Source organism: Hylobates moloch, unplaced genomic scaffold (genome assembly GCF_009828535.3).
Source record: "Hylobates moloch isolate HMO894 unplaced genomic scaffold, HMol_V3 SCAFFOLD_14, whole genome shotgun sequence".
Lineage (NCBI taxonomy): Eukaryota > Metazoa > Chordata > Mammalia > Primates > Hylobatidae > Hylobates > Hylobates moloch.
This window is the reverse complement of record NW_026652289.1, coordinates 4,082,991-4,107,491: the sequence shown is the minus strand read 5'-3', so window position 1 is coordinate 4,107,491 and position 24,501 is coordinate 4,082,991. Positions and strand designations below refer to the sequence as shown.

The 24,501-nt window shown below is 54.0% G+C and overlaps 1 protein-coding gene across 7 annotated transcripts in view; it reads left to right on the top strand.

The window, feature by feature from the left end:
- The window catches only part of ABCG1 (ATP binding cassette subfamily G member 1), a 72,463-nt gene that overhangs the window by 44,243 nt on the left and 3,719 nt on the right, over window positions 1-24,501 (top strand). For 5 of the 7 annotated variants that reach the window (XM_032174109.2, XM_032174108.2, XM_058427233.1 and 2 more), the window contains 11 exons: window positions 3,629-3,746; window positions 5,922-6,054; window positions 9,415-9,465; window positions 14,765-14,910; window positions 16,448-16,571; window positions 17,662-17,776; window positions 19,819-20,003; window positions 20,141-20,242; window positions 21,992-22,160; window positions 23,029-23,129; window positions 23,338-23,496. In XM_032174109.2, coding sequence (XP_032030000.1) covers window positions 3,629-3,746; window positions 5,922-6,054; window positions 9,415-9,465; window positions 14,765-14,910; window positions 16,448-16,571; window positions 17,662-17,776; window positions 19,819-20,003; window positions 20,141-20,242; window positions 21,992-22,160; window positions 23,029-23,129; window positions 23,338-23,496 — 1,403 coding nt within the window. The remainder of the gene's footprint in view (window positions 1-3,628; window positions 3,747-5,921; window positions 6,055-9,414; window positions 9,466-14,764; window positions 14,911-16,447; window positions 16,572-17,661; window positions 17,777-19,818; window positions 20,004-20,140; window positions 20,243-21,991; window positions 22,161-23,028; window positions 23,130-23,337; window positions 23,497-24,501) is intronic. The other 2 variants (XM_032174111.2, XM_032174110.2) reach the window with 1 other exon arrangement.

The window sequence follows — 24,501 nt, the reverse complement described above, 5'->3', positions numbered from 1 at the left end:
AGAGAGACTCTGTGGGTTGTCTTTGGAATATCCCAAGGGATTTGCTCCTCTCTGATCATGCAGGTCTGTGGCTCCAAGGACAGTCCATCGCCACCCTATCTGCAGCACTCTTCTATCCTCCTCCCATCTCTGTCCTCTGGCAATGACCACAGCCCCGGGCACTGCTAGTTGTGCCCCTTGCTAAGCTCCCATATTTTGTGTTAAGGAGCAAGGATTTTCACAGGCTCATAGAGCATTTGCTTCCTTTCTAGGGTAGTTAAGACTACACGAGAAACCATCTTGTCCGGTTCTGTTTTACAGATGTCGACATTAGGGCCCCAAGAAGATACGTAGCCTGCTGGCGTCACTTAGGGAATTAATTCCTGAGCAGGTGTCTGGCGCCTGGGGCCCTGCTTAGACCCCATTATCTCCTCTGGTTCTTGATGGCCCTCACCTCCCATTTCTTTCCATTTCCCAGAGGAGTCTGGTTGAACTTATGGCTTTTTTTGCCTTGATTAATTGACTGTGAATTTATGTCCCCTAAAAAAGGATTAAGTTGCATCATTTCTTCTTAGCATGCAGTGCTCAGAGACAACCCAGCAATTGATAAAGACTTTAGGGTTGGTGCAGGGAAAGGGGGAAACAGACACTGATTAAAGATAAATGGGGAGTGGAGCCTTCCTCCCACCCAGGCTCACAGAGGCCGGCCCTGCCCGCCTAGCGCTCTCACGGGTTCTGGTCTGCAGTTTTTATCTGAGTTCCATTTAGTTTCTGGTCTGGGGCTCTGGTCTGGTCTGGGTTCTGTCTGGGTCTGATCTGGGTTCTGTCTGGGTGTGGTCTGAGTTCTATCTGGGTCTGGTCTGGGTTCTATCTAAGTTCTGGTCTGCGGCTCTGGTCTGGTCTGTGATGTGTGTAAGCTCTGGTCTGGGCTAGCGTCTGGCTGTTTCAAATACTGAACCTGGGCATCCTGCACAGGGCTGATGGGCCTTCACTGGGCCTGGCTCTGGCAGTCTCTGCACTTGTTAACCTGGGCGCTCACTATCCCAGCCAGAAAAACAGTGGAAGACAGCGCGCCCTGTGAATGAGAGCCCACAGGGACAGGGAGGCAGGTGCGTGTCCATTATGCCAAGAAGTGGGCTGAGCAGAGCTAAGGGGTGGGAAAGTAGGGCAGGCGGGGCGGGATGGTCGCATCTTCGCTTTATATTTCTGTAAGGGGAACCAAGCACAGGGCTCTGCGGGGAGGCTGATTTCCTTACATAAATAGAGGGGTGTGTGTGTGTGTGTGTGTGTGCTGGATACTCAGGAAACCCAACTACCACAGGAAGCCTCTGACTGGTGTTTCCTGGGCCCCTCAGCCCGGGACTCACTTTTAGACCTGCACAAGGTCGCTGTTGTACCCGGGCTGTCCCACAGCAGGGCAGACTAATGTTTACTGGACTTTGTTTCCAGAGCCACTTTTAAGATTCTTCAATTCCAAATGCATGTCTTTTTTTAAAAAAAGAAAGAAAAACAAGTTTCTAATATTCGAGAAGTACAGCCCTGAATTGGGTCTTGTGTCCACTGCTGGACCCCATGAGGGCCAGGTGGAGTGGACACCTGCAGCCCCAGGTGCGTGCACTCTCTGTTTGGTGCAAATTCCAGTTTGGTGGTTCTCAATAGCAAGACCAGCCTGAGACCACCTGTCGTGCTCTCCCCATGAGAGGGCCGAATGCTCCCAGCCTCCACGCCGTGTCCTGTTCCTGGGGTCCTAGGGGTCATTGCAGCCTATATGTGCTTCCTCTAGCCAGGGTGATCATCGGGTGCCCCAGTGAGCCCCAGCATGGAGGGTCAGCCCCGGGCACTGTCAAAGGTGAGAACTCAGAGGCTGTGCCCAGAAGGAGAGGTGGGCCCTGCCTGCCCTGGACGGAGGGAGAGAGGTTTCTTAGAGCCCGAGGCATGAACCCTCAGGTGTGTTATGGCCATGGTCAGATGATGGCTGCTGCTGAGCTCAGTGACCGGGCGTCTTCAGGCAGCTCATAAGTTTGAGAGGACACAGCCTAAGGGAGGTTTGCTGGGGAGCAGCACCACTTCCACCCTGAATAGACAAGAGATGGTAATTAGCAGGTACCCAGCATTTAGTGCTTTCTTGGGGATATCGCCTGGGTCCCTGGGGGCCTGGGTCCCTGAAGTGCTGCAGTACTCCGTGGTGCAGGGAGCTTGCTCCTGTGGAGGAAGGGTCTCTGTGGTCCCCAGCTCTTCTGTCTGCCTGTCCACTGAGGGGCACCCGTGGCTCAGCAGAAGGGCTATTCTTGGGGTTCCCAGTCCTCCTCCAGCCCCGCTTATCTGTTTAGGCCTCAAGTGCTGTGTGTTTGTAAGCATTGTCATCCACAGTCCTGTTGTACGAGCTGGTTCACCTGCAGCTCTCAGCTGCTCTCCAGCCCCAGCCCTTTCTTCCTGTGCGCCTACCTCCACTGGGATGACTCTCCTGGCCCTCCCTGGGGCGACAACCGCCCTGTCTGTAATGAGTGGCAGTCCCAAGCTTCCTGACTGGCTTCCGCAGCTCTCTGACTCCCCTAAACAAGGCCTCAGGGACTCCACATCCAAATTAAGGCAGCACTTGGTGACAGGTTGGCATTTTCCAGTGTCCTGTCTACGAAAGACAGGAAGACGGCAGGGAGCACATTCCCCTGGGCCAGACTCTTGGAAACATACAGGCTTGGGTGCCCAGCTGGGGACCGGGAGAAAGTCTAAAACACGGGACTGGGCCAAGGACCCCACGGGTCCCTGTCTCATTAGGTCCCCTAAAACATGTGGGAGCTAAAATTGCATTCACATGATTCTTGATCATTTAACAGTGGCTTCTGATCTGATACTACACTGAGAAGTGCCCCTGGATTGGGAGACATTATCTATGCATCCAGTTGCTTCTGTTTTATTATTTACAGCACTTTTAAACAGTCTATTTGAAAAAAAAATTAATGTGGCTTTGCTTGGGATGTGTAGCTTTTCCCCTTTTATAAAGCTCTCAGATGGAGACTTGGCAGAAATTCCAAAGCAGTTTGGTGTGGCTGCAAAATGACAAACTTTCTTAATTATTAATTAAGGGATTAATAATATATTGATTATTTAATCATGTTGATTATTTATAAATAAATTATATACACATAATTTATACTTACATAAATATATAAAGCATAAATAATTTGTAGATGCAGTAAGTGAATTATTAATTAATACAGACACATGCATAGCATATTGGGGCAGGAGCAAGCTGGTAGTGCTGCAGCTCAGAGCTGGGTTCTGCCCACGCTGGCTGAGGGCCTGGGCAGGTCACCTGGGCCCACTGGACATCGCTTCCTCACTCTGAGATGGAAATGGTGGATTCCCCATAGACTAGACAATGAGTGGGAAAGTGCTTTGTAAGCTCTAAAGCATTACACACATGCTGGTAATTATTATCATTATTATAACCCGTGAAATGCAGTTGAAGACGTAGACCAGGGAATTCAAAAGACACGAAGTTCATGTTCTTCCCTGGAATGCAGCCTTTTCTATGATGCATGTCAAAGGTTGCCTTTGGCCTTGGTCATGTGTACTTGAACATTTGCATATTTACTGCATAGAGATAAAACAAAATGAAACGAATATGAATATGATCTGCTTTTTGCAGGATACAAGACCCTTCTGAAAGGAATTTCCGGGAAGTTCAGTAGTGGTGAGCTGGTGGCCATTATGGGTCCTTCCGGGGCCGGGAAGTCCACACTGATGAACATCCTGGCTGGATACAGGTGAGCAGCCCTGCCTAGGGCGCAAAGTTCTCACCTGGGTGTCAGGCCAGCAATGGCAACAGTGGAGCTCCTTCCATCAGCCCCGTCACCTGGAGAAGGCTGTGGTCTACAGCAGTAGCTTCTTAATGCTCTGTATATATAGGCTTCAGCAGAGCACAAGGTGGGATCAGGAAGCTCTGGAATCTGTGAAGGGAACTGGGTCCAGGGGAGAGAGTGACATTGAGAGGCTGCACTTGCCAAGGGCCATGTGATGGGTGGAGAGCCATGCTCAGAGAGGGGTCCCTGGGCACAGTGGCCACAGCAGCACCCTGGATGAGCTCAGCCTGGCTAAAGGGACAGGAGGAGGTAGGAAGGTCAAGTTCAGGGAGACAGATGGCCAGAGAACTTGGAGAGAACAGGAGTGAATGCAAGTTGAAGAGAGACAAGGCATTTTCGGAAGAGAATGAGAACTGTTTGGCTGGGGCTTGTGACAGTCTTAGTTGTTTAGAAGTTTGAGCTGGGTGCAGTGGCTTGCACCTGTAATTGCAGCACTTTGGGAGGCCGAGGTAGGCAGATTACCTGAGGTCATGAGTTCAAGACCAGCCTGGCCAACATGATGAAACCCTGTCTCTACTAAAAATACAGAAAAAATTAGCTGGGCATGGTGGCAAGTGCCTATAATCCCAGCTACTTAGGAGGCTGAGGCAGGAGAATCACTTGAACCCAGGAGGCAGAGGTTGCAGTGAGCCGAGATCGTGCCACTGCACTCTAGCCTGGGTGACAAGAGCGAGACTCCATCTCAAAAACACACAAACAACAACAACAACAACAAAAAAAACAAGTTTGGCGACCATTGTGTCCAATGTCATCCATGTGGGAATGATTAGAAAACTTAGAATCTTTAGAAGCGTTTAGAAAATGTTCTGTTAAAGTCAGTTATTTTCATGTCTGATTGGTTTTCTTTACTAACTTTGGCAAATAGTAATAATAGTAATAATTTCATTTACTGAAAAAATGGCAAATATCACCCTTTTCCTTAGAGCTTCTGAATTACACCTTAATGCCAGAAAATTGGGATTTGAAAAAACCTCACTTATGGCAAATTCCTGCCTGTGACAGTCACATCTAAAGGTTAAAGTTGAATTCTCAGGGTGATGCAGGGCCAGAGGGGAGTGGAGTATTCTTGCAGGGGTGGCTGTTTCTCAGATCATCAATACACCCACAGCTCCTGGCAACCTGTATGGGTGCTTGGCGCAGGCCACTCAGGATGGGGCCTTCAGACCTGGGGATCCAGGGGAAGCCAGTTGAGTCCAGCCTGTGCCTGGAGGAGAGGAGGGACCTGGCCGCAGGCCCACAGTCATAGTAACAAGCTGAGTAAAGTTGGAAGCTGGACATGCTTTCATTAGTCTCCATAGATTCGCCTGTTTTATTCTCCATAACATCTAGGAGATAGGGCTAGAAAGACTGGATCCTTAGAAGCATAGCGTGTAGACTGCCTGTGGCACGCACCAGTTCCCAGGCTGCACTGATGCTCCCAGAACGGCAGGCGGCAGAGGCGCACAGTAGGTCTGCAGTGAGCTGATGAACCAGCCAGTGAATGAGTGTGCCTGATGCACCTCACATGAGCACGTAGGAGGCTCTCAGCCTGCTCAACAGAGAGAATTCTCCCTGGTAGAGAAGGGCCATCCACTCAGCAGAGCCAGTCCAGGCCCCAGGCCCCTCTCTGCTGGTGCTCCTTCCCAGGCCTGAAGTCTGCAGAGGTCTGGCCTTTGGGCAGTTGGATGCAGCCTGAGCTACACACAGAATCGTTCAGAAGACAATGTTACAGACCCCCACAAATCCAGGGGCTGTGCATCCCGACCTCACGGCTGCATATAGGACCATCCCTGCGTATCTTTGTTTGGTAGGTCAAGAAAGTGCTGCCGTTACCCTTAGTATAAACACGCCATCCCACGGAGGCCTGTGTGAGGTTTCCTCTTCCCACCGGGCGCTTTCTCTGTGGAATTTCTTCCTCCTGATTGCTGCAGTACTAGCGAGGTCTGGTCCCTTTCTGCCCCTCAGGGTCCCTGTGGCCAGTGGTCCAGCTGGGAAGATGCTGGGAGGCAAGCCCCCCTCTCTGGCTCCCCTCTCCTGCCCCGCGAGGCGGAGGAGGAGCAGGAGCCCGGCTGACGGCTTCTCCTGTCCTTGGCTCTGCAGGGAGACGGGCATGAAGGGGGCCGTCCTCATCAACGGCCTGCCCCGGGACCTGCGCTGCTTCCGGAAGGTGTCCTGCTACATCATGCAGGACGACATGCTGCTGCCGCACCTCACTGTGCAGGAGGCCATGATGGTGAGCTCCGCCCCGCCCCGCCCCACCCCTGCCACCTGTCCCCAGCCCCATTAGACACAGCACTGGCTGAATGCCCATCTGCAAGGGACCCAAGGGCTCTGCCATGCAGTCTGCACAGGGTCAGCGGAGTTCTAACACCAGACTTGCTGTTGGGACAGGCAGCATCATCCCAAACCCCCTCAAGACTGTGAGTTTAATGGACCTTGTTTGGCAGGGTTGGGGTCAAGTTTCTGAGAAGGTTATTAACCTGGCTGGCCTGGGTGATCCTCTCCAGGGCAGCCACCATCCTATTTCCCCTGCAGGCCAGTGCTTGGGATTCTCCTTCTTGTCGGCCATCCTGGAGTCATTCCGTGTCTTTGGCCCAAGCACCCACTCACCTGGTGCCTTGGTCAGGATACCAAGGGTCTATTCCTCTGACTCACCTGCCTCCCAGGTGGGAAAATGAAACCAGCAGTGGCCGAGCATCTCCTGGGTCCCAGGCCCCAAGCACATAGCTCTACACACACCAGATAGGTCATCCTAAGAAAGTGGGTGGGAAATGGGGCTTCCCCCAATTAAGCCAGGAGCCCAGGGTCACACGGCTGCTGATGGCCACACGTGGCCAGAGCTGTCTGCCTCCAAAGGCGCACCTTTAACTGCCAGCTCGGCTTCCTTGATGTGCACCTGCTTTATCCTCACAGCCTCAATGTCCTCATCTGCAAGACCTTACGGGCTTGGTGTAAATATTGAAAGGGAAAATACAGGGAAGGTGGGGTAGAATTCTGGCATACAGTTGGTGCCTAATCAATTCAACTTGGTCACTGTTTCTTTTCACTCCTAGTAAGCTTCCCCACAGTGTCTTCACTTATGTCCTCTGTGGATAAGTCCGGTATTTGCGGAAGTTTAAAAATATCTTCCTCTCTTGGGGCCACAGAAGGGTCCAGGGGGTATCCTCTGCCTGGGTTTCTGGAATAGCTGGTTGTGCTCCTTGGACAGACCATGACCCAGCCAAGTGCCATGGCTCTGGGTTTCCAGGGCCTGTTTTTTTGTTTGTTTGACAGAGTCTCGCTCCGTCACTCAGGCTGGAATGCAGTGGCACGATCTCAGCTCACTGCAACCTCCGCCTCCCAGGTTCAAGCGATTCTTCTGCCTCAGCCTCCCAAGTAGCTGGGACTACAGGCGCCCACCACCATGCCCGGCTGATTTGTGTATTTTTAGTAGAGATGGGGTTTCACTATGTTGTTCAGGCTGGTCTTGAACTCCTGACCTCGTGATCTGCCCACCTCAGCCTCCCAAAGTGCTGGGATTACAGGTGTGAACCACCGCGCCCAGCAGGGGCCATTTTTTTTTTTTTAAGGCCCAGCACATGGTGACTGAAACCACATGGGCCTAACTGTGAGCAGAGGCAGCCACAAGAATCCTCCCATTAAGAGGAGATTGAAAATCAGTGTGCAGCTCCAGTTGCCAGTCATGGCCGGCTTTATGTGGGGGACTGTTTCTATTTCTGCTTCCTCCTTGTTCGCTGCAAAAGAAGAGTCCCAGGCTTCATGTCTCTCCTGACACCCTAGGGGACATCCTCAGCTTGGTCTGCTCTGTGCTTTGGTCAGTAGATGGGGGTTCGCCTTGGTTTTCCACCTGGAGAGACCCTGACTTGGATTGGGCAAAGCTTCTTCCCAATGGTGTCTGAGAGTGTCATGTGAAGGGGAATGCCAAGGGGTTCTCAGCTCAGCAAAGAAAAGCAGGTTACGTTTACTGACACATGATCTGCTCCCTAAACTTCTTTGTGGGGAAACAGAAACAGAGGAACCTGTGGGGCTGTTCCCATTCGTGTTCCCTGGTCCTGTGTGTTCTGTGGGTAAGCAGACACCATTCCCCTGGGCTCAGCCTCCCTGGGCGGTGTATGCCCCATGGAGCCCTGACTGCTGATCTGGCCTCCAAATGGATGTTCAGATGGGGCACAGAGGACCTCTGAGGAGTTGGCAAACAGATGCTGCAAAGCAGCCGTGAAGTTTTTCTTGACCCTAATGTTCACTGTTCCATATATGCCATAAGTGCAAGCTCCATGCACACCCTCTTTATTCCTGAACAGCTCCTGCGTCTTGGGTAGCCCGAGTTTGGCTTCTCAGTGAGTTCTTGAGTGAACCCCATGGCCACATGCTCGAGACCCTTCATTGGGACCCCAGCTCAATGGCTACATTCTCCACAGATGCCACTAGGGACTCCTGCTGTCCTTTCCCAACCTTGCCACCGAACCTGCTGTGAAATGATCTATTTTCACAATCAAATTCAGCTCGATTTTGATTCTGAGAATTTCATGAGGACGTGGAGAAATACTTTGAGGCTATGGTATGTGTTACCACTCAAGGTCCTGTCTCACACGGAGGAGATACTGGCTGCCCATTGCGGAGTCCCGATCCCACATCAGACACAGTTATGCATTTTTAAGCTTTTCACCCTTGCAGCCAGGCAGACTGAGAAATGGCAGGCAGTGTCACATGGCAGGAGCGTGGGCCTGACCCTGTCCAACTCTGGGGCCTGAGACCTCTTTGCCCCACACCCCGCCCCCCTCCCCGCCACCACCCTGCATCTCACCCTCTCCTCTGATCCTCAGAGCAACTTCTCTAGCTAATGAGGTGGACAGAGCTTAACCTCACCGTTGTGCCGGTGAGGAAATGGAGCTGCATGTTTGCCCGAGGCCACAGGAGGCAGGAGGGTGGAAGCAAGGCCCGTCCTGCGCATGGTGATCTACTCTGGGTTTTCCCAAGCAGGGCCAGGAGCCCAGTGCTGTGTTAGCAAATGGGATCTCAAAAAACACCACAACAAAACGCGGCATCCTGGTGTGTCGCCCTCGTAAATTCCTGTGCTGTAAAGACTCTCCCTGTGGATAAGTTCAAGCCTCAGCAGTTTAACAGGTGGTTTGTGGAATTCCTAACTCGCACCACTGGTTCCGCCCAGGCTGGTCACCAAGCCCCTGATGCCTGGGGCTTTCTTACCTCTAAATGGCCCACATCTGATTTCTCTCTTGGGTACAGCAGACAATTCAACTGAGATAGCAGGAAGCATCGCACATGGACTGCTCTTCTGCGATCTTACCATTGTTAAAGCAGGGGCCATCAGAAGCCAAGAACACCTTGGGTTTTCCATGGTGATCAGCTGGCTGCACGGTGGCTAGCGGCATTATGCCTAGCTGCACTGTGGGTAGCTGCACCGTGGCTAGCGGCACTGTGGCTAGCTGCACTGTGGGTAGCTGCACCGTGGCTAGTGGCACCGTGGCTAGCTGCATCTTGGCTAGCTGCACCCTGGCCTGCAGTGCGGGCATGAGGCTCACACTGCCAACGGCCGTCTGTTCTGCTTCCACACTGTTGTCCTTGTCCCCTGCAGGTGTCGGCACATCTGAAGCTTCAGGAGAAGGATGAAGGCAGAAGGGAGATGGTAAGTGGGTTGTTCGGGGCCCACAAGTGGTCCAGAAAGTGCATGAAGTGCATATGGAAGGTGTACCTGCCGGAGCACTTTGGCACTGGCTTTTGTCTGTTGATGTGTTTTTGCTTTGCCTTCCATGTGTGGGACAGGTGACATTTCAGGGAGTGCTGTGGCCTGCGGCACCCAGAGGCCAAGAAAGGCAGATCTGGTGCACACGCTCATGGCTTTGATTCTCAGATTCAGGAGTCAGAATGTAACGTGAGGGACAACAGACTTGGCACTCATGAGACCAGAAGATGCCAGGTTCAGGGTTAGACCAAGAGTGCTGCCCCTTTTAGTGTTTAATATGATCGATATTAAATTTCTTATAAGACAATAACAATGAGGATGGTTAGTCATTCGTTTAAAAATAACCACCCTCCACCCACCTACACTTGCAAGAAGAAATTTAGTTCTTACATGTTATTAACCAGCCTCTTAAAAAAGAAAATAAATACCTTTCCAGGATGATGAAGACTTTCTAATTCCTTTAGCCATTTTTTTTTTTTTGGCTTCCTAAACCCAGGGAGCAGGGTCAGATGCAGGTGGGCAGAGCCAGGGGGAGCAGCAGAAAGCCACACAGAGGAAGGAGGCCACCAGCCTGGACTCACACACCCTCCACGGGAAACCCACTGTCCTCCCCTCCACTGCAGCTAATGCTGGTGGAATTTTCAGTGTGAGATGGAATTTGGGGAAACCTCCCTTCTATAAGATTATCTTTCTCTCCCAACACCCTTAAAGGACCACAGTCTGGCGGCGGCTGAGAGTGGGGTTTGCCGGGTTAGTGCCAATAGCTAGACATGGCCCTTTGTGTTCTGGTATAAAATGGAGTGATTGATGGGACAGAGTCAAACATGCTGAGGAACGGTCATAGCAATTCTGTTCCCGGCATTTTCCCCTCTCCGGTCATCTGTAATAGCTAATATTAAGTAAATATAAACCACTTTGGTATGGAAAAAAAGAGTTGGACAACCTTAATGCTCCTCCTCCCCCAGCAGCTGTGCCTTTGAAACTCAGGACTCAGCCCATGTCACCAGGGCTGGGGGGTGAAATGCCCGGTGCAGGTGGAAAGAGCCTAATGTCTGAGAGAAGGAAAACAATTCTTTGTTGCTACAGAAAATGTTCTGTGTGGAATTCTTTTATTCTGAGATTGAAAAGAAAATGGATGAATGGAACCCAAAAGAGAGAAAATGTGGAAATCACATGTGTTCCTGGCCCTTCATGGGGGAGAAGACCCAGCCTTATGAGTTTATTGTCTAGGCTGAAAGGCGAGAGCCCCCTCTGGATAGTGTTTTCTAAACAATGTAACGTAGACACACCCCCCGCCACACACACACACACCACCTCCCAAGCCCGAGAATGTTACTTATACCAAGTTATGGGAGATGAGTGCTACGGCCTGAATTCCCCCCAAAAGATGATATGTTAAAGCCTAGGCCGCAGAAACCCAGAATGGGCTGTATTTGAAGATCGGGTCTTTACAGAGGTAATGAAGTTAAAATGGGGTCATATGGGTGGGCCTTAGTCCAGTCTGACTGTGTCCCTGTTAGAAGAGGAGAGGAGGACCCAGACACACACCGAGGGACGGCCCTGTGAGGACACAGGGAGGAGGCGGCATCTGCCAGCCCAGGAGAGGGGCCTCAGGAACCAGCCCCGCTGCCCTCAATCTCAGACTTCGGCCTCCAGAATTGAGGCGGGAATTTCTGATGTGGAAACTTCGTTACGGCAGTGAATGTAACAAACGAGAGTCTCAGTTCCAGGCACACAGAAGAACACGGAGAAAAGCAGGTGTCAGAGCTGAGTCTCGGCAAAGTCTCCCATGAGAGATGAACCCAAATCAACAGAACGGGGCCCTGGGCTTGAGCCAAGGCGACCTCCGTTCTCCCTGTCTGAGGTCAGCTTTTCCACCCCCCAGTCCTGGGCCCTCCTTGCCATCAGCTACAGGACAAGAGGAGAGGCTGGCAAGAGTGTGCAGGGCCCCCACGAAGCAGAGGCTTTTCCACCTTCAAGAAGCTGCTCCTCCCGAAGCCTGGAGGACTGCAGTGCCCCTGGATCCGCCTTTCAGGGCCCTCCTTCCCATTCCCCAGCCTCCCTGCTTTCATGGGGTGTTGGAAGCACAATCCAATCTCTTTGTCTCGGATAGCCCTCCATCGAGGTCCCAAAGACCCCTCCAGACGCTGGCCTGCAAGCTGAGGGGCGGCTGTAGGGGCTCTAAGGAGAGACGGTGGAAGTGGTCACTGATGCTCGGTGTGGAGGAGGAGCTGAGAGCTCTGGAGGGGGAGGCGCTGGAGAGAGGGAATTCTGTCTCTCTGACCCAAACCAAAGGCCCAAGGACAGAGCAGACGATGGAGAGGGTCTCAGGGATCACCGGAGGTGGGGGGAGCAGACGCAGGAGGCGGAGGGCGGAGAGACTTGCTAACACGGAGAGGCCGTGGGGTGAAGTGGAGCTGAGCACACGGGGGAGCCCTCCACCCTAGCCTCCTGGAATCCACTGGATGGCCTTGGGCCACTGCCTGCTGTGCCCTGAGCCGAGCTTCGCCTGTAACGTGGGGACAGGAAGCCAGGCCCCACCTGCCTTTTGGGGCAGTGCACCCCGAACTGGATGGATTCTTTAAGGTCTCTGAGCTCGATGGAGCCCATGTGATCCATATGGGAGGGGCTGTGGGATTGCTTCCCTGCAGCATAAGGCGACAGTCACCAGCCTTTTCCAGTGTAGCTGGTGAAAGTCGCTCTCCCTGAGGGCTGGGTGCACAGTGAGTGCCGGTCAGCAGGCTCCGTGCTGAGGTCACAGCAAGCCAGGCCCTTGGCCTGCCAGAGCCGGAAGACCCAGAACAAGCCGGCATCTCGGTGGAGAATGGAGGCGCCTCCCAGGAGTAGCTACACGGGGCCCGAAGGCGGATGGCACCCATAGGTGTGTGTCCTCGTGGTGCCTGGGCCCTGCCTAAGACACAGCCCAGATGAGAGCCTCCAGCTGTTTTCAACTGGGTTTACAAGGGCAAAAATATCAGCTCATGTGGCTGAATCATCCCTGAGGAGTGAGCCCCTGGCGCCATCCTCAGATTCCTCTTCGGCTGGATTGAGCAATGCAGAGAGCCCTCCCCACAGGACCTGGAGGCCACACTGCGTCCTGCACATGCTTCTCACCAGCAGACCCAGCTGTTCCTCAGGCATGGCACAGGTGCATGCCTCCCCATCGGGCCCACCATCAGGATTGCTTCAGGGGAACATGGCAGCAACTTCATGCCTTCACTCACTTCCCTCCAACACCTGATGTGCACCTAGGTCAAAGTTCTCTCTCTGTCTCGTGGAAACACAATGGAATGGAATGTTCTAGAAGATCGTGGAATTTTGCTGTGTTGTTCACGGCCTTCCTTGATTCCCAGCAAAGCAGCCTCAGCCCTCCAGAGCCCTCCAGCAAGGCCACTTCCTCAGGAGTGAGGTCTCCAGGGGCAGAGCCTGGGCTGCTGAGACCCTCCCTGGAGCGCCCGCCAGGAAGCCCCAGGGGGGCTGGAGCTACAAACGGCCTTGCAGTTTTTTTGTTTGTTTGTTTAGGAAAAATGTATAAATAACTGAGATCATTGTTCTTTCTGACTAGTCTTTAAAACAGAACCCATCTGGGTGGCATCACTCCTGAGCGGACACTGGAGAAAGTGGGGTGGGCCCAGCTCATGGGCAGGGGTGCAGAGGGAAAGGCACCCACAGCAGCCTCTGCTTCCAGCATCCCCTCCGTGAGGGTGGAGGGAGAGAAGAGGATGTGCCACATGTGTGGGGCCCCCACAGTGAGCCTGGAAGCACCAGAGCCACTCAATCGGCCGAGAGCGTTGCCCAGTGGTTCCAGAAGATCTGGAGGCCTCGTCCTGGGAAGACCAGCAGTCGATGTGGCTGGGAAGAGGGCCCTGCCCACCTTGCACGCTCCCCACCCACCAGCCTTTTCCAGACAGCCTTCCAGAAGCTGTTTCTGGGTTGGTGGCCCTCAGAGCCAGGCATCCAGCGGAGGCACCAGGGCTGGGGTGAGGGCAACAGCAAGGAGGTTCAGGACAGGGCTGGAGCCCAGGTCGGCTGACCCTGTACTGCCACCTGCCCCAGCCTGTCCAGCAGCCGTGCCCCGGTTCTTTGTGTCACCAAGGCTGCACTTTGTACTGACCGTGCATAAATAATTCAGAAGCTCAGAGTGGAAATTTTCTTCCTTGTGAGTTCTTCCTCCCTTCGGATGACTTCATCTCCCTGGAGGAGCCGCTGGAGTAGGGTCTGCTTGCTGTGGCTCCCAGGGGCCGGCCACCACAGGGGCTGCCCTGGCAGGGTGGGGACAATAGCTGGGTGAATGCTGGAGGGAGCTCCAGGTGGGCTGTCCCCAGGGTAGGGAGGCAGGTATGGCAGTGGCTGATCCAGGGCCTGCTTCTGAGACGATGCTGGGGCTGAAAGCAGTACCAAGCCGGCACAGAAATCTGCTGACCTTCGTGTGCCCTGAGTCGATACAGGATCAATAATCCGGAGCAGGCAGGGAGGGCTCCGTGCACAGTGCCCTGCTTGTATCTTGGCATGCAGCCTGCTTCCCAGAGCCTGTGCCGTGGTGTGGCTACCATGGGTCGTAACTGCTTTGAGGGGCACTGCAGATCTGTTTCGTTGCCTTCCTGGCACCTCAGAGACCTTGCTTTCAAGTCAAACCTATTTACAAGAACAAAAGTGACTCTGTCCCCCTCCCCGAGAGCCCTGGCGTGTGTGACTGTGTTCTTGCCCTTAATGCCCACCTCAGTGATGACAAGAGTGCTGGGAACAGCCCCCAGGGACTCCATGCTGCTCCGTGCACTCTGCATCCACTCTTTCAAGTAACCATCACAGCGACCCTCCCCTTCGTTCTGGGCAGAAACCACCAGAAATTGTGCATCCTCTCATGTGTCCATTCATCAAGTATTGACTGGACACCTTCACCATTCTGGGCACTGGGCTAGGCTTAGCAGCGAGGAACGTGCCCCGGGCACCTGCCAGAGGCCACATGACTGATGGGGGTGCAGGCCCTTGTGTCTGACCCTAGCACTGTTGCAGAGTCTCCGGGCAGTCGCTGTCCCTCATCAGGACTGCTGACGTGGAAATGGCACCTGCCCCACTTGGCACCGGGCAGCCTGGAGTGGGCTCGACTTGCGTGGCCTCCATGTGGACCAGGCACAGTGTGTCCGGCAGGCTGAGGGCGGCCGGCAGGTCTTCCTGCGTGGGCCATGGGAGGTGGTGAGCTTTGACGGGCAGCTCCCAATGTCTCTCGTTCTGTTGCCGCCAGGTCAAGGAGATACTGACAGCGCTGGGCTTGCTGTCTTGCGCCAACACGCGGACCGGGAGCCTGTCAGGTGGTCAGCGCAAGCGCTTGGCCATCGCGCTGGAGCTGGTGAACAACCCTCCAGTCATGTTCTTCGATGAGCCCACCAGGTAAGGCAGGAGCATCTGGGCTGGTGTCCAGGGGCAGGAAGAACCCCCCGTATTCAGCAGTTCTTCCAGGTGACCCTGACATCCTGATGTAGCCTCAGAGGCGGTGAGGTGAGCTCACCCAGCGGTTCCTCCTTCCAGCTGGGACCACTGGGCAGAAGAGCTGACTTACGCCCCCTCTCTCACTCACTCTGTGCTCAGGCCTGCAAGGCATGTGTTGACCCTGGGGGTATGGCTTTGGGGGAAAACGTCCTTTCACGATGCGTATCTCTTCCATGACACCAAGTTCCCCATGGCTCAGCCACTCTGAAGGCCAAGGTCATGGGATGCCCTGGGAAACGGGGTGTCTTCAGGTGTGTTCTGGGAACGCCCTGCAGTTTAGCACATCAGAGGCTCAGAGATGCCTGCAGGACAGAATCCTGCCTCAGTTGCTCCCCAGCTGTCTATACCCATGGGCGCTCTGACCCTTCTCCTGGGTGATGCCCTTTATGTTCACGGCTCCCTGCGGAATCACTACTCCGGAGTCCTGGCTCCGGTGCCCCCAGCCGCAGGTTGAACTTGCCTGACTCCTGCATGTGTCCTGTTCAGTTGTCCCAGGCAGGATGGGTGGCCAGGAACCAGGCTGCTCCTGAAATGACTTCAGCCAGACTTTACATTGTCTCATTTCTGCCACTCACTCACCTCTCCAAAGTCCAGCTAGATTTGACAGCACTGTGACAGCGGCCTTCTGGGGGGTGGGATGGCGGGGCTCACCTGTTTTCTTCTCCTGGGCCTGCACAGTACCAGCCCACAGTGTCTATAAGATACTTCAGGAAAAGAGACCACAATGAACCCTTGAATAGCATCTTGCAGGCTGAAAGCCCTGAGATGGGTGGGCTCCGGGGGACTGCCCAACACACACACTGTCCCCTGGGCCTGTCACTTCAGAGTTGAGGGGATGGGAGCAGGAGTAGATCTGAAGGGCTAGGAAAGGAGAAGAGAGGTCCCCCCAGGACCCTGCTGGACAGTGAAACACCTGCTGGAGTAAAGTCCACCTGGGCTGTGCAAGGCCACCTTCTATGGGGTGACGCCCTCATCGCCAGCCCCATAGATGGGAGGTGGGGAGGTGGGGAGTGGGGGTGGTGACTGTGGAGCACTAGACCACCTGAGGCACAGCTGCCTGCCTGGACAGTTGTGAAGTACCCCCCGCCCAGATGAGTGGGGACCCCCCCACCTCTGTCCTGCCTGGACAGTTGTGAAGTACCCCCTCGCCCAGATGAGTGGGGACCCCCCGCCAGTCCTGGACTCTGGCAGCAAGGCTCGCTGGGGTCCCTCCATTCTTACCAGGAATAAAATGCAACATGCAAAGCCCTGCTGTATGCCCCACCACTGAGCAGCAAAACAAACAGCAAGAGCAGAGCCCGGCCTGGGACGGGGCAGCTGCAGCTGCAGCCCCTGATGCCAAGCCCTCTGGGACAGGAACTCCCTGGACCCCCGGAACCTGGGGCAGTGTCTAGTTCCTGCCGCTCACAGGCATCTCACGGTGCCCCTTGACTTGCAGCGGCCTGGACAGCGCCTCCTGCTTCCAGGTGGTCTCGCTGATGAAAGGGCTCGCTCAAGGGGGTCGCTCCATCATTTGCACCATCCACCAGCCCAGCGCCAAACTCTTCGAGCTGTTCGACCAGGTACGCGGGCCCCGGGCCCTCCCCGCCAGATCACCGCTGCACTCAGGTCAGCCTGAATGACACCAAACCCTGGGTACTCACAGCCTTCTGTTAGCTCGTGGGGTGTCTTCATGACACCAGACCCTGGGTTCTCACTGCCTTCTGTTAGCTCGTGGGGTGTCTTCATTTTTTGAGAGCGTTTAAGTGCCAGGTTTTGTGAGACTTGTGGAACCACATGCAGCGAAGGGGGCTGGGGAGTGGAAGCTGGTGAGCAGAGTCCTCTCTCTGTCCTGGTGGTCAGTCGTGGGATCCTGGGTGTCACCAGCATTGTAGAATTTCATCACCTCCCTTGTTAAAATGGGGGAGGGGGGACACTTGTTTTCCAGAATTAATAACAGGTTACAGCATTTGCACAGTATCATTTGGTTTATAAATCTTAGGTTTTGGCCAGGCACGGTGGCTCTCCCCTATAATCCCAGCACTTTGGGAGGCTGAGGTGGGCAGATCACTTAAGCTCAGGAGTTGAAGAACAGCCTGAGCAACATGGTAAAACCGTGTCTCTACAAAAGAAAAAAAAATACAAAAATTATCCGGGTGTGGTGGCACACTCCTATAGTCCCAGCTACTGGGGGGGCTGATGTGGGAGGATCACCTGAGCCCAGGAGGTGGAGGTTGCACTGGGCCAAGATCGTGCCACTGCACTCCAGCCTGGGCAACAGAGCAAGACCCTGTATCAAAAAAAAAAAAAAAGGTGAACAAACAAAAAAACTTAGGTTTTGGTATTAGTCTAAGCAAAAATAGTCACAAAGGGATAAAATGTGTATAGCTCCAAAATTTTTTCTGAGCAGGGGGTTAGCATGAAAAATAAACAGCAAGCAATATAATCAAATCATCCTGGCTGTGCAATATTCTTCCCTGGCTTATCATGGCTTTCCCTTCAGATGTTAATAGGGCCTTTGGGGGTGATGTAAAGCTCTCAGGAGAGGAAGTGGCTGATCGCTGGGCTGACTGATTGATTGGTTGATTGATTGGTTGATTGATTGATTGAGGGCTCCGGTTGCCTTCCAAGGAAGGCAGGGCTTGACCCCTTTTTCTCCTTCCTTTTTTCCAGCTTTATGTCCTGAGTCAAGGACAATGTGTGTACCGGGGAAAAGTCTGCAATCTTGTGCCATATTTGAGGGATTTGGGTCTGAACTGCCCAACCTACCACAACCCAGCAGATTTTGGTAAGCGGAGTCCTGAGCAGCTCGGGGGGGACAGGAAGGGGATTTTCCTCCTCTGTGGGTTTCACTTTTAGCCGACGCCCCCAACTCAGAAACCACTTGACTACCACAAATGGCTCAAGTGTCATCCAGTGATAACACTTCTAAAGAACAAAAAAATTAGGTTTCATTTCCTCTAGACTCTAGGTAAAATCATCTGGCCAGCCTGTCTCTGCCTCTCTGCTGTCTCCGTGTCCTAATCACCTCCTCTCCTGAGGACGGCAGTCATTGGATTCAGGGCCCACCCTAAGTCCTAATTACCTCTGCAAAGATGCTTTTTCAAATAAGCGTGCATGGTGACAGTCCAGGTGGACTTCCCTCCTCCTTTGCCTTCCAGCCATCAGCCTTAATCTGTCATTTTTCTTTAAAATATTTGATTCACGCAATTCCCAGGACTCCGTATTTTCTACCACACTGTTTCCCAAATTGTGTTCCATGAGACACTGTTCATGGAAGTGCCTCTCACTCACAAGGAGTAGGCTGTGACGGAGAGGAGAGAGGGCGAGGGGTGCAGGGAGTGTGGTTTAAGGGGGGACAGGAGCCCCAGGAGGGCTGTGGTTCTGGTTTCGCGCTCGCTCACAAGGAAGAGTAACAGATCAGTAACGGGTCACTAACGGATGCTGCTGAGTGGGGCAGGGGAGGTGAGGTCTGAAGCCTGCATGGAGGTGAGAACCTGGAGGGAAGGGCGGGCAGGAAGGAGAGGAAACACGGTGCGTGGGGATGCAGAGAGGTCCTGGAGAGATGAGGGCGTTCCCTTCTGGGGATTCCATTTCCTCAATGTCGTCCGACCAGACAGCGGGAGGTGAGGGGAGTGTGGCTGACCGTTGAGGGTGTGGGTGACCAGAGGGGCCTGGAAACATTGCCTGGCAGTGCTGTGGGCTCATTTGGAGCCCTTGAGGATGACTTTCTGGTGGGGCCAATGTGTCCTGGTTTGTGGCTTGATCTAGGAGGTGTGGTGGCCCCCGTACCCACTGGGAGGAAGCTGGTAGCTGGCTCTGCCAGAGGGAAATGCGGAAAAGGCAAGAGCGTTGGGGAGCTTTGGGCCTTAGCAAGAACGTTACTGGAGTGGGAGGCGAGGCATCGCACAGGGAGGACACAGAGGCAGGAGAGGGCAGAGGGGTTGGGAGAAAGCAGAGGTAGGCAGAGGGGTTGGGAGAAAGCAGAGGTAGGCAGAGGGATTGGGAGAAAGCAGAGGTAGGCAGAGGGATTGGGAGAAAGCAGAGGTAGGCAGAGGGATTGGGAGAAAGCAGAGGTAGGCAGAGGGGTTGGGAGAAAGCAGAGGTAGGCAGAGGGGTTGGGAGAAAGCAGAGGTAGGCAGAGGGAAGGAGGCCAGTCGCCACAGGAGTGTGGAAGGAGTTGCAGGCTGCAGAGGAAGTCGAGGTGGAGGGAGACCTTAGGGGAGCGAGTCCGCGGGTGGAGTGGGGAGGTGATGATTGGGAGGCAGGAGCAGGGGGGAGGGCCGGTGCAGGAGACTCTCACTGGGATCTGAGAGGTGCAAGTCGAGGGTCCCAGGACCTCCAAGTCCCCAGGGTGCCAGCCACTCGTGTGGCGATGGGCACGTCCTTCTCTGCCATCTTGTAGAACTGCTGCGGCTCTCATCACACCCTGCCAAACCACAAGCTCCTCAAGGAGGAGTCCCTCAGGGAGGAGTCCTTCGTTCTGCTCCCCTCCCCAGCTCCACCTTGGAGGCTGGCCCAGAGCAGGCATTCAGTAAGTACCGGCTGGATGAGCAGTCGGTAGATGCAGGAGCTCATTACTTCTCAGACCACTGACAGCACAGTGTGTGTTTGCGTTTCCCGTCTCCTGACATGATAAAGGGCCTTGCTGGGGGATTTGAGAGCCACACGCTGGTTGATAAATGATTTTGACGTCATGCCGTTAGCACCGCCACGCAGCATCTATGTAATCACTTTAAAACATTCCCACTTGGATAATGACTTTCGCATTTGGGTGATTGGGGCGTCCTTCCTGGAGCCTGGGCTGACCCCCGTCTCTGTCTCCCGCAGTCATGGAGGTTGCATCCGGCGAGTACGGTGATCAGAACAGTCGGCTGGTGAGAGCGGTTCGGGAGGGCATGTGTGACTCCGACCACAAGAGAGACCTCGGGGGTGATGCCGAGGTGAACCCTTTTCTTTGGCACCGGCCCTCTGAAGAGGTAAAGCAGACAAAACGATTAAAGGGGTTGCGAAAGGTAATGCAAATCCCGAAGCCCCCAGGGGAAGGCTGCATGTGGCACTGTGCACTGCTGCATGAGAGCTCTTTCCGAGCAAGAAGGAGCCGCGGCTCCGGACTGGCTTTCACCCGCTCCGCTCTCGCGTGTGTCCTCAGGACTCCTCGTCCATGGAAGGCTGCCACAGCTTCTCTGCCAGCTGCCTCACGCAGTTCTGCATCCTCTTCAAGAGGACCTTCCTGAGCATCATGAGAGACTCGGTAAGGCTGCCCCACATCTTCTCCTGTGGCTGGGGAAGCCGTGGCTCATTTTCTCAGATTCGTCCTGACGGAATGTGTTCGTTCATTCTCACATTGCCATAAAGAAATTCCTGAGGCCAGGCATGGTGACTCATGTCTGTAACCCCAGCACTTTGGGAGGCCGAGGCAGGCAGATCACTTGAGGCCAGGAGTTCAGACCAGCCTGGCCAACGTGGAGAAACCCCATCTCTACTAAAAATACAAAAATTAGCCGGGCCTGGTAGCGCATGCCTGTAATCCCAGCTACTCAGGAGGCTGAGGCAGGAGAACTGCTTGAACCCAGGGGGCGGAGGTTGCAGTGAGCCGAGACTGCACCACTGCACTCCAGCCTGGGTGACAGAGCGAGACTCCCATCTGAAAAAGAAAGAAAGAAAGGAAAGAAAGGAAGTAAAAGGGAAAGGGAAAGGGAGAAAGGAAGGGAAGGGAAGGAAAGGAAAGGAAAAGAGAAAGAAAGAAAGAAATGCCTGAGCCTGGGGAATTTATAAAGAAAAGAGGTTTAAGTGGCTCGTTGTTCTGCAGGCTGTGTAGGAAGTATGGCCGGGGAGGCCTCAGGAAACTTTCAATCATGGTGGAAGGCAAAGCGGGATGGAGCACTACACACTTTTAAACATCCAGATCTCACAATAACTCACCCATTGTCACAAGCACAGAACCAAAGGAGAAGTCCACCCCCATGATCCAGTCAGGCCCCATCTCCAACATTGGGGATTACAATTTGACGTGAGATTTGGGCGGGGACACAGACCCAAACCATATCACCAAACTTTCAAATTACTTTTCTTCCATTTGCAATAGTCAGCATTCACTGTAACGCTGCAGTAACAAACACTCCCATAATGTACGTGTTTCCCTCCATCGATATTTGTGTCCTGCTTGTGTCAGGGGTGGCAACAGTGGGTTGTATCATGGCTCTGTCCCATAAGTCTTCTCATCCTGGGACAGCTCCTATCTGGACATGGCTTTCTTCATCATGTCAAAGGAAAAGTGCAAGAGAGAAACCAAATGACAGCCCTTAAAAATTCCAGTTGGAAGTGGCAAATCATCACTTGCACTCACATGCCATTGGCCTAAACAAGTCACATGGCCGAGCCTGAAACCAGGGCTGTAGGCGAGTCCATTTCTCCTTCAGGAAAGCACTGTGAATCATGAGGATTGGGGGTGGGGGGCTGGACAATTCCTTATAGGGAAGGAGGTGGTGAATACGCGGGAACCATAATTCCACCAGGGAAGTGGACAATCTGGCCACCTACTTAGGAGCAGCTGAATGCCTCGCATGGCTTCTGGGACCTAATTTGAAAGACAGAGGGGCTCACCGCAGTCCACACCAGAGTTCTTGGAGCCTCTGATACAGCCACTTTTCCCTCACCATTGTTTTTACCTTCCTCTCTTCCGAGGGTAGACTTCCTTTGTTCTCCATTTTTCAGTCTTTTACAAAGGATAGTAATTATGTCAGTTTTAACACAACAAAAGCCTGACATGTGTGCATATATGTGTGTGAGCAGGCATGTATGTGTGTGTTTGAGTGTGTGTGTGTGTATGTGAGTTGCTTTAGGGTTTGGCTTGTTTCTCTGGAGGAGAAGACAGGATAAAGTCTAAGACCTGCTGTCACAGAGTTCAGGGTCGCATGCCTCCAAAGGCCACAGCCGGGTTGTTCTCTGAGCCAAGGATGGCTTTGCGCATGCGCCGGGTAAGACGTGGGTCTGCCCCCAGGTCCTGACACACCTGCGCATCACCTCGCACATTGGGATCGGCCTCCTCATTGGCCTGCTGTACTTGGGGATCGGGAACGAAGCCAAGAAGGTCTTGAGCAACTCCGGCTTCCTCTTCTTCTCCATGCTGTTCCTCATGTTCGCGGCCCTCATGCCCACTGTTCTGACATGTGAGTGACAGACTGCAGACCCCTTCTTCCTTATTTTCAATTCCTACCCAAGCGTGGGGGCCTGAAGTCATGCCTTGACCAACAGATGAGTTTTCTAAACACAATGTTTTTGTTTTTTAAAAATATCATCTTCTTTGTTGACAGATGCAAGTTGTATTGTATTTGCTGTTAGATAAGAAAGTACAATACTAAAGCCAAAAGAATGAATCCCGAATGGAAGACTTTGAAGCATGATGGAAGGCCGATGGGAGGGAGATTTCTCAAAGATTCACTAATTAGGAGCCCCCCAACTCTACTACTTAAGCATTGCCTAGTTCAGTTGTTAAGATAGCTCTGCACAGCCCACTTCGGGAGCAGATAAGCTCTCTTAGATGATCTCCACACAATTCCAGTTTGTCCCCAAGGAGACTGCCCTTGGTCACTTTGGGCTGACAGTGAACACAGCGGCTGCTTCTCCAGAACTTCAGCATCAACAGCTCCTCCCTAGGTACCTCCTCCCCGAGCTTCCCCTGATTTCCAGGAGCAGCTTGCAGCCTTGCTCACAGGAAGGCACACGTTCATGCCGAGTTTCAGAAGAGGCAGACTCAGGAAGAGTAAGGTCAGGCACGAATCCTTGCATTCATCACTAAGATGATGCTTTGTATTCACAGACATGCTCCCCATCCTGATTCTCCACTTGATGACTCTTCAGGTTACACAAACGGGTGGCATTTTTCAGGCTAGCAAAACACATCCTCTGTTCAATCTCTCAGTGCCCTAGGCCAGAGCTGGGTTACCAGCCGCTCAGCTCAAGGTCGCCTGTTGGGATGTTAAATGGGCTCGCTGTGCATGGTCACTGACCCTTGTTTTTTGCTTTTCTATCTCCTAGTTCCCCTGGAGATGGGAGTCTTTCTTCGGGAACACCTGAACTACTGGTACAGCCTGAAGGCCTACTACCTAGCCAAGACCATGGCGGACGTGCCCTTTCAGGTGTGTTAGCCAGGGGCTGGAACTGGAAACAGGGGCAAGAGTTCTCCTGTACTCCCTTTATATTGAGTAATAGGGCCTGCCAGGGATGCAGGGTGACGTGGCCCGACTTCGGGAGCTCTGGCGGGAGCTGCGGGGAAGGGCTGGCTGCCCGGGAGCTTTGCTGTTGGCCCTCGGTGGTGGGAAGTGGCTGACGGGCCCTTGTTTCCAGATCATGTTCCCAGTGGCCTACTGCAGCATCGTGTACTGGATGACGTCGCAGCCGTCCGACGCCGTGCGCTTTGTGCTGTTTGCCGCGCTGGGCACCATGACCTCCCTGGTGGCACAGTCCTTGGGCCTGCTGATCGGAGCTGCCTCCACGTCCCTGCAGGTGCCAGCCCAGGAGGCGCTGAGTGAGGGCATGACGGCTGGGCTTCCCTGAGCCACCTTGGCCTGAGCTAGGGGCTCTGCCACCCCTTCCCCTACTTCTGCCCTGACCCTCGTAGATGGGGTCGTTCCCACGGGAAGGGCCCGTATTGTCGGGGGTCAGGATCAGCTGGCTTCCACAGTGCGCACAGCAGGCAACCTCACGTGTGCTGACTGCGTGCTGGGCGCTCTTCCCAGCGCTTCCCAGATCTGAGCCCCTGTAGCCCCAAGCACAGCCACGCTTAGGTGCTGTGCGGGCCCCATTTTACATAGGGGAGCCCTGAGGCCCAGAGAGGCAAAGTGATTTGTCAGGGGGTCACACAGCTGGCTCGGGAGCCAAGCTCTCAACACCTATGCATCACTGCCTCTGTGGGGTCCCCTCGGCCTCTCCATGGGCCCCTTCCTCCTCCCATCGCCCACCCTGCCCCCCTACCTGCCACCCACATGCACCTGCAGGTTCTCCACCTCTGTGGCTTCAGGACGCTCAGCCTGAGCCTGTCCTTCTGGACAAAAGCAGTGCTCCTGGGTGGATTGGGAACACCCGAGGCCCCCAGGGTCCCATGCTGGGTGAAGTGTATTCCTGGGTCACCTCCAGTCCACCATGAGCCAGCTGCCTGGCCTCCAGGGCCCAGGTGCCCTCACCCTGGATGAGGATTGCCATGGAGCCCGTCTCACAAGGCTGCCATGGGACCAAAGATGACACTGCAGGAAGGTGCCAGGCCCATGCCAGCTGCTGCAACCCATGTCTCCCAAGGTCAGCCCCAGTGCACCTGCTCAGCCACCCCCAGGACCCCTGCCTAGGGCGCTCAGGCTCCGCGGGGGTCACTAATCAGACCAGGGCTGGGATGCCCCTGTCTGCACGGTTGCACACAGCACACATGCACACACACACTACACACTACACACACACCACACTACACACTACACACCACACACACTACACACCACACACACTACACACCACACACTA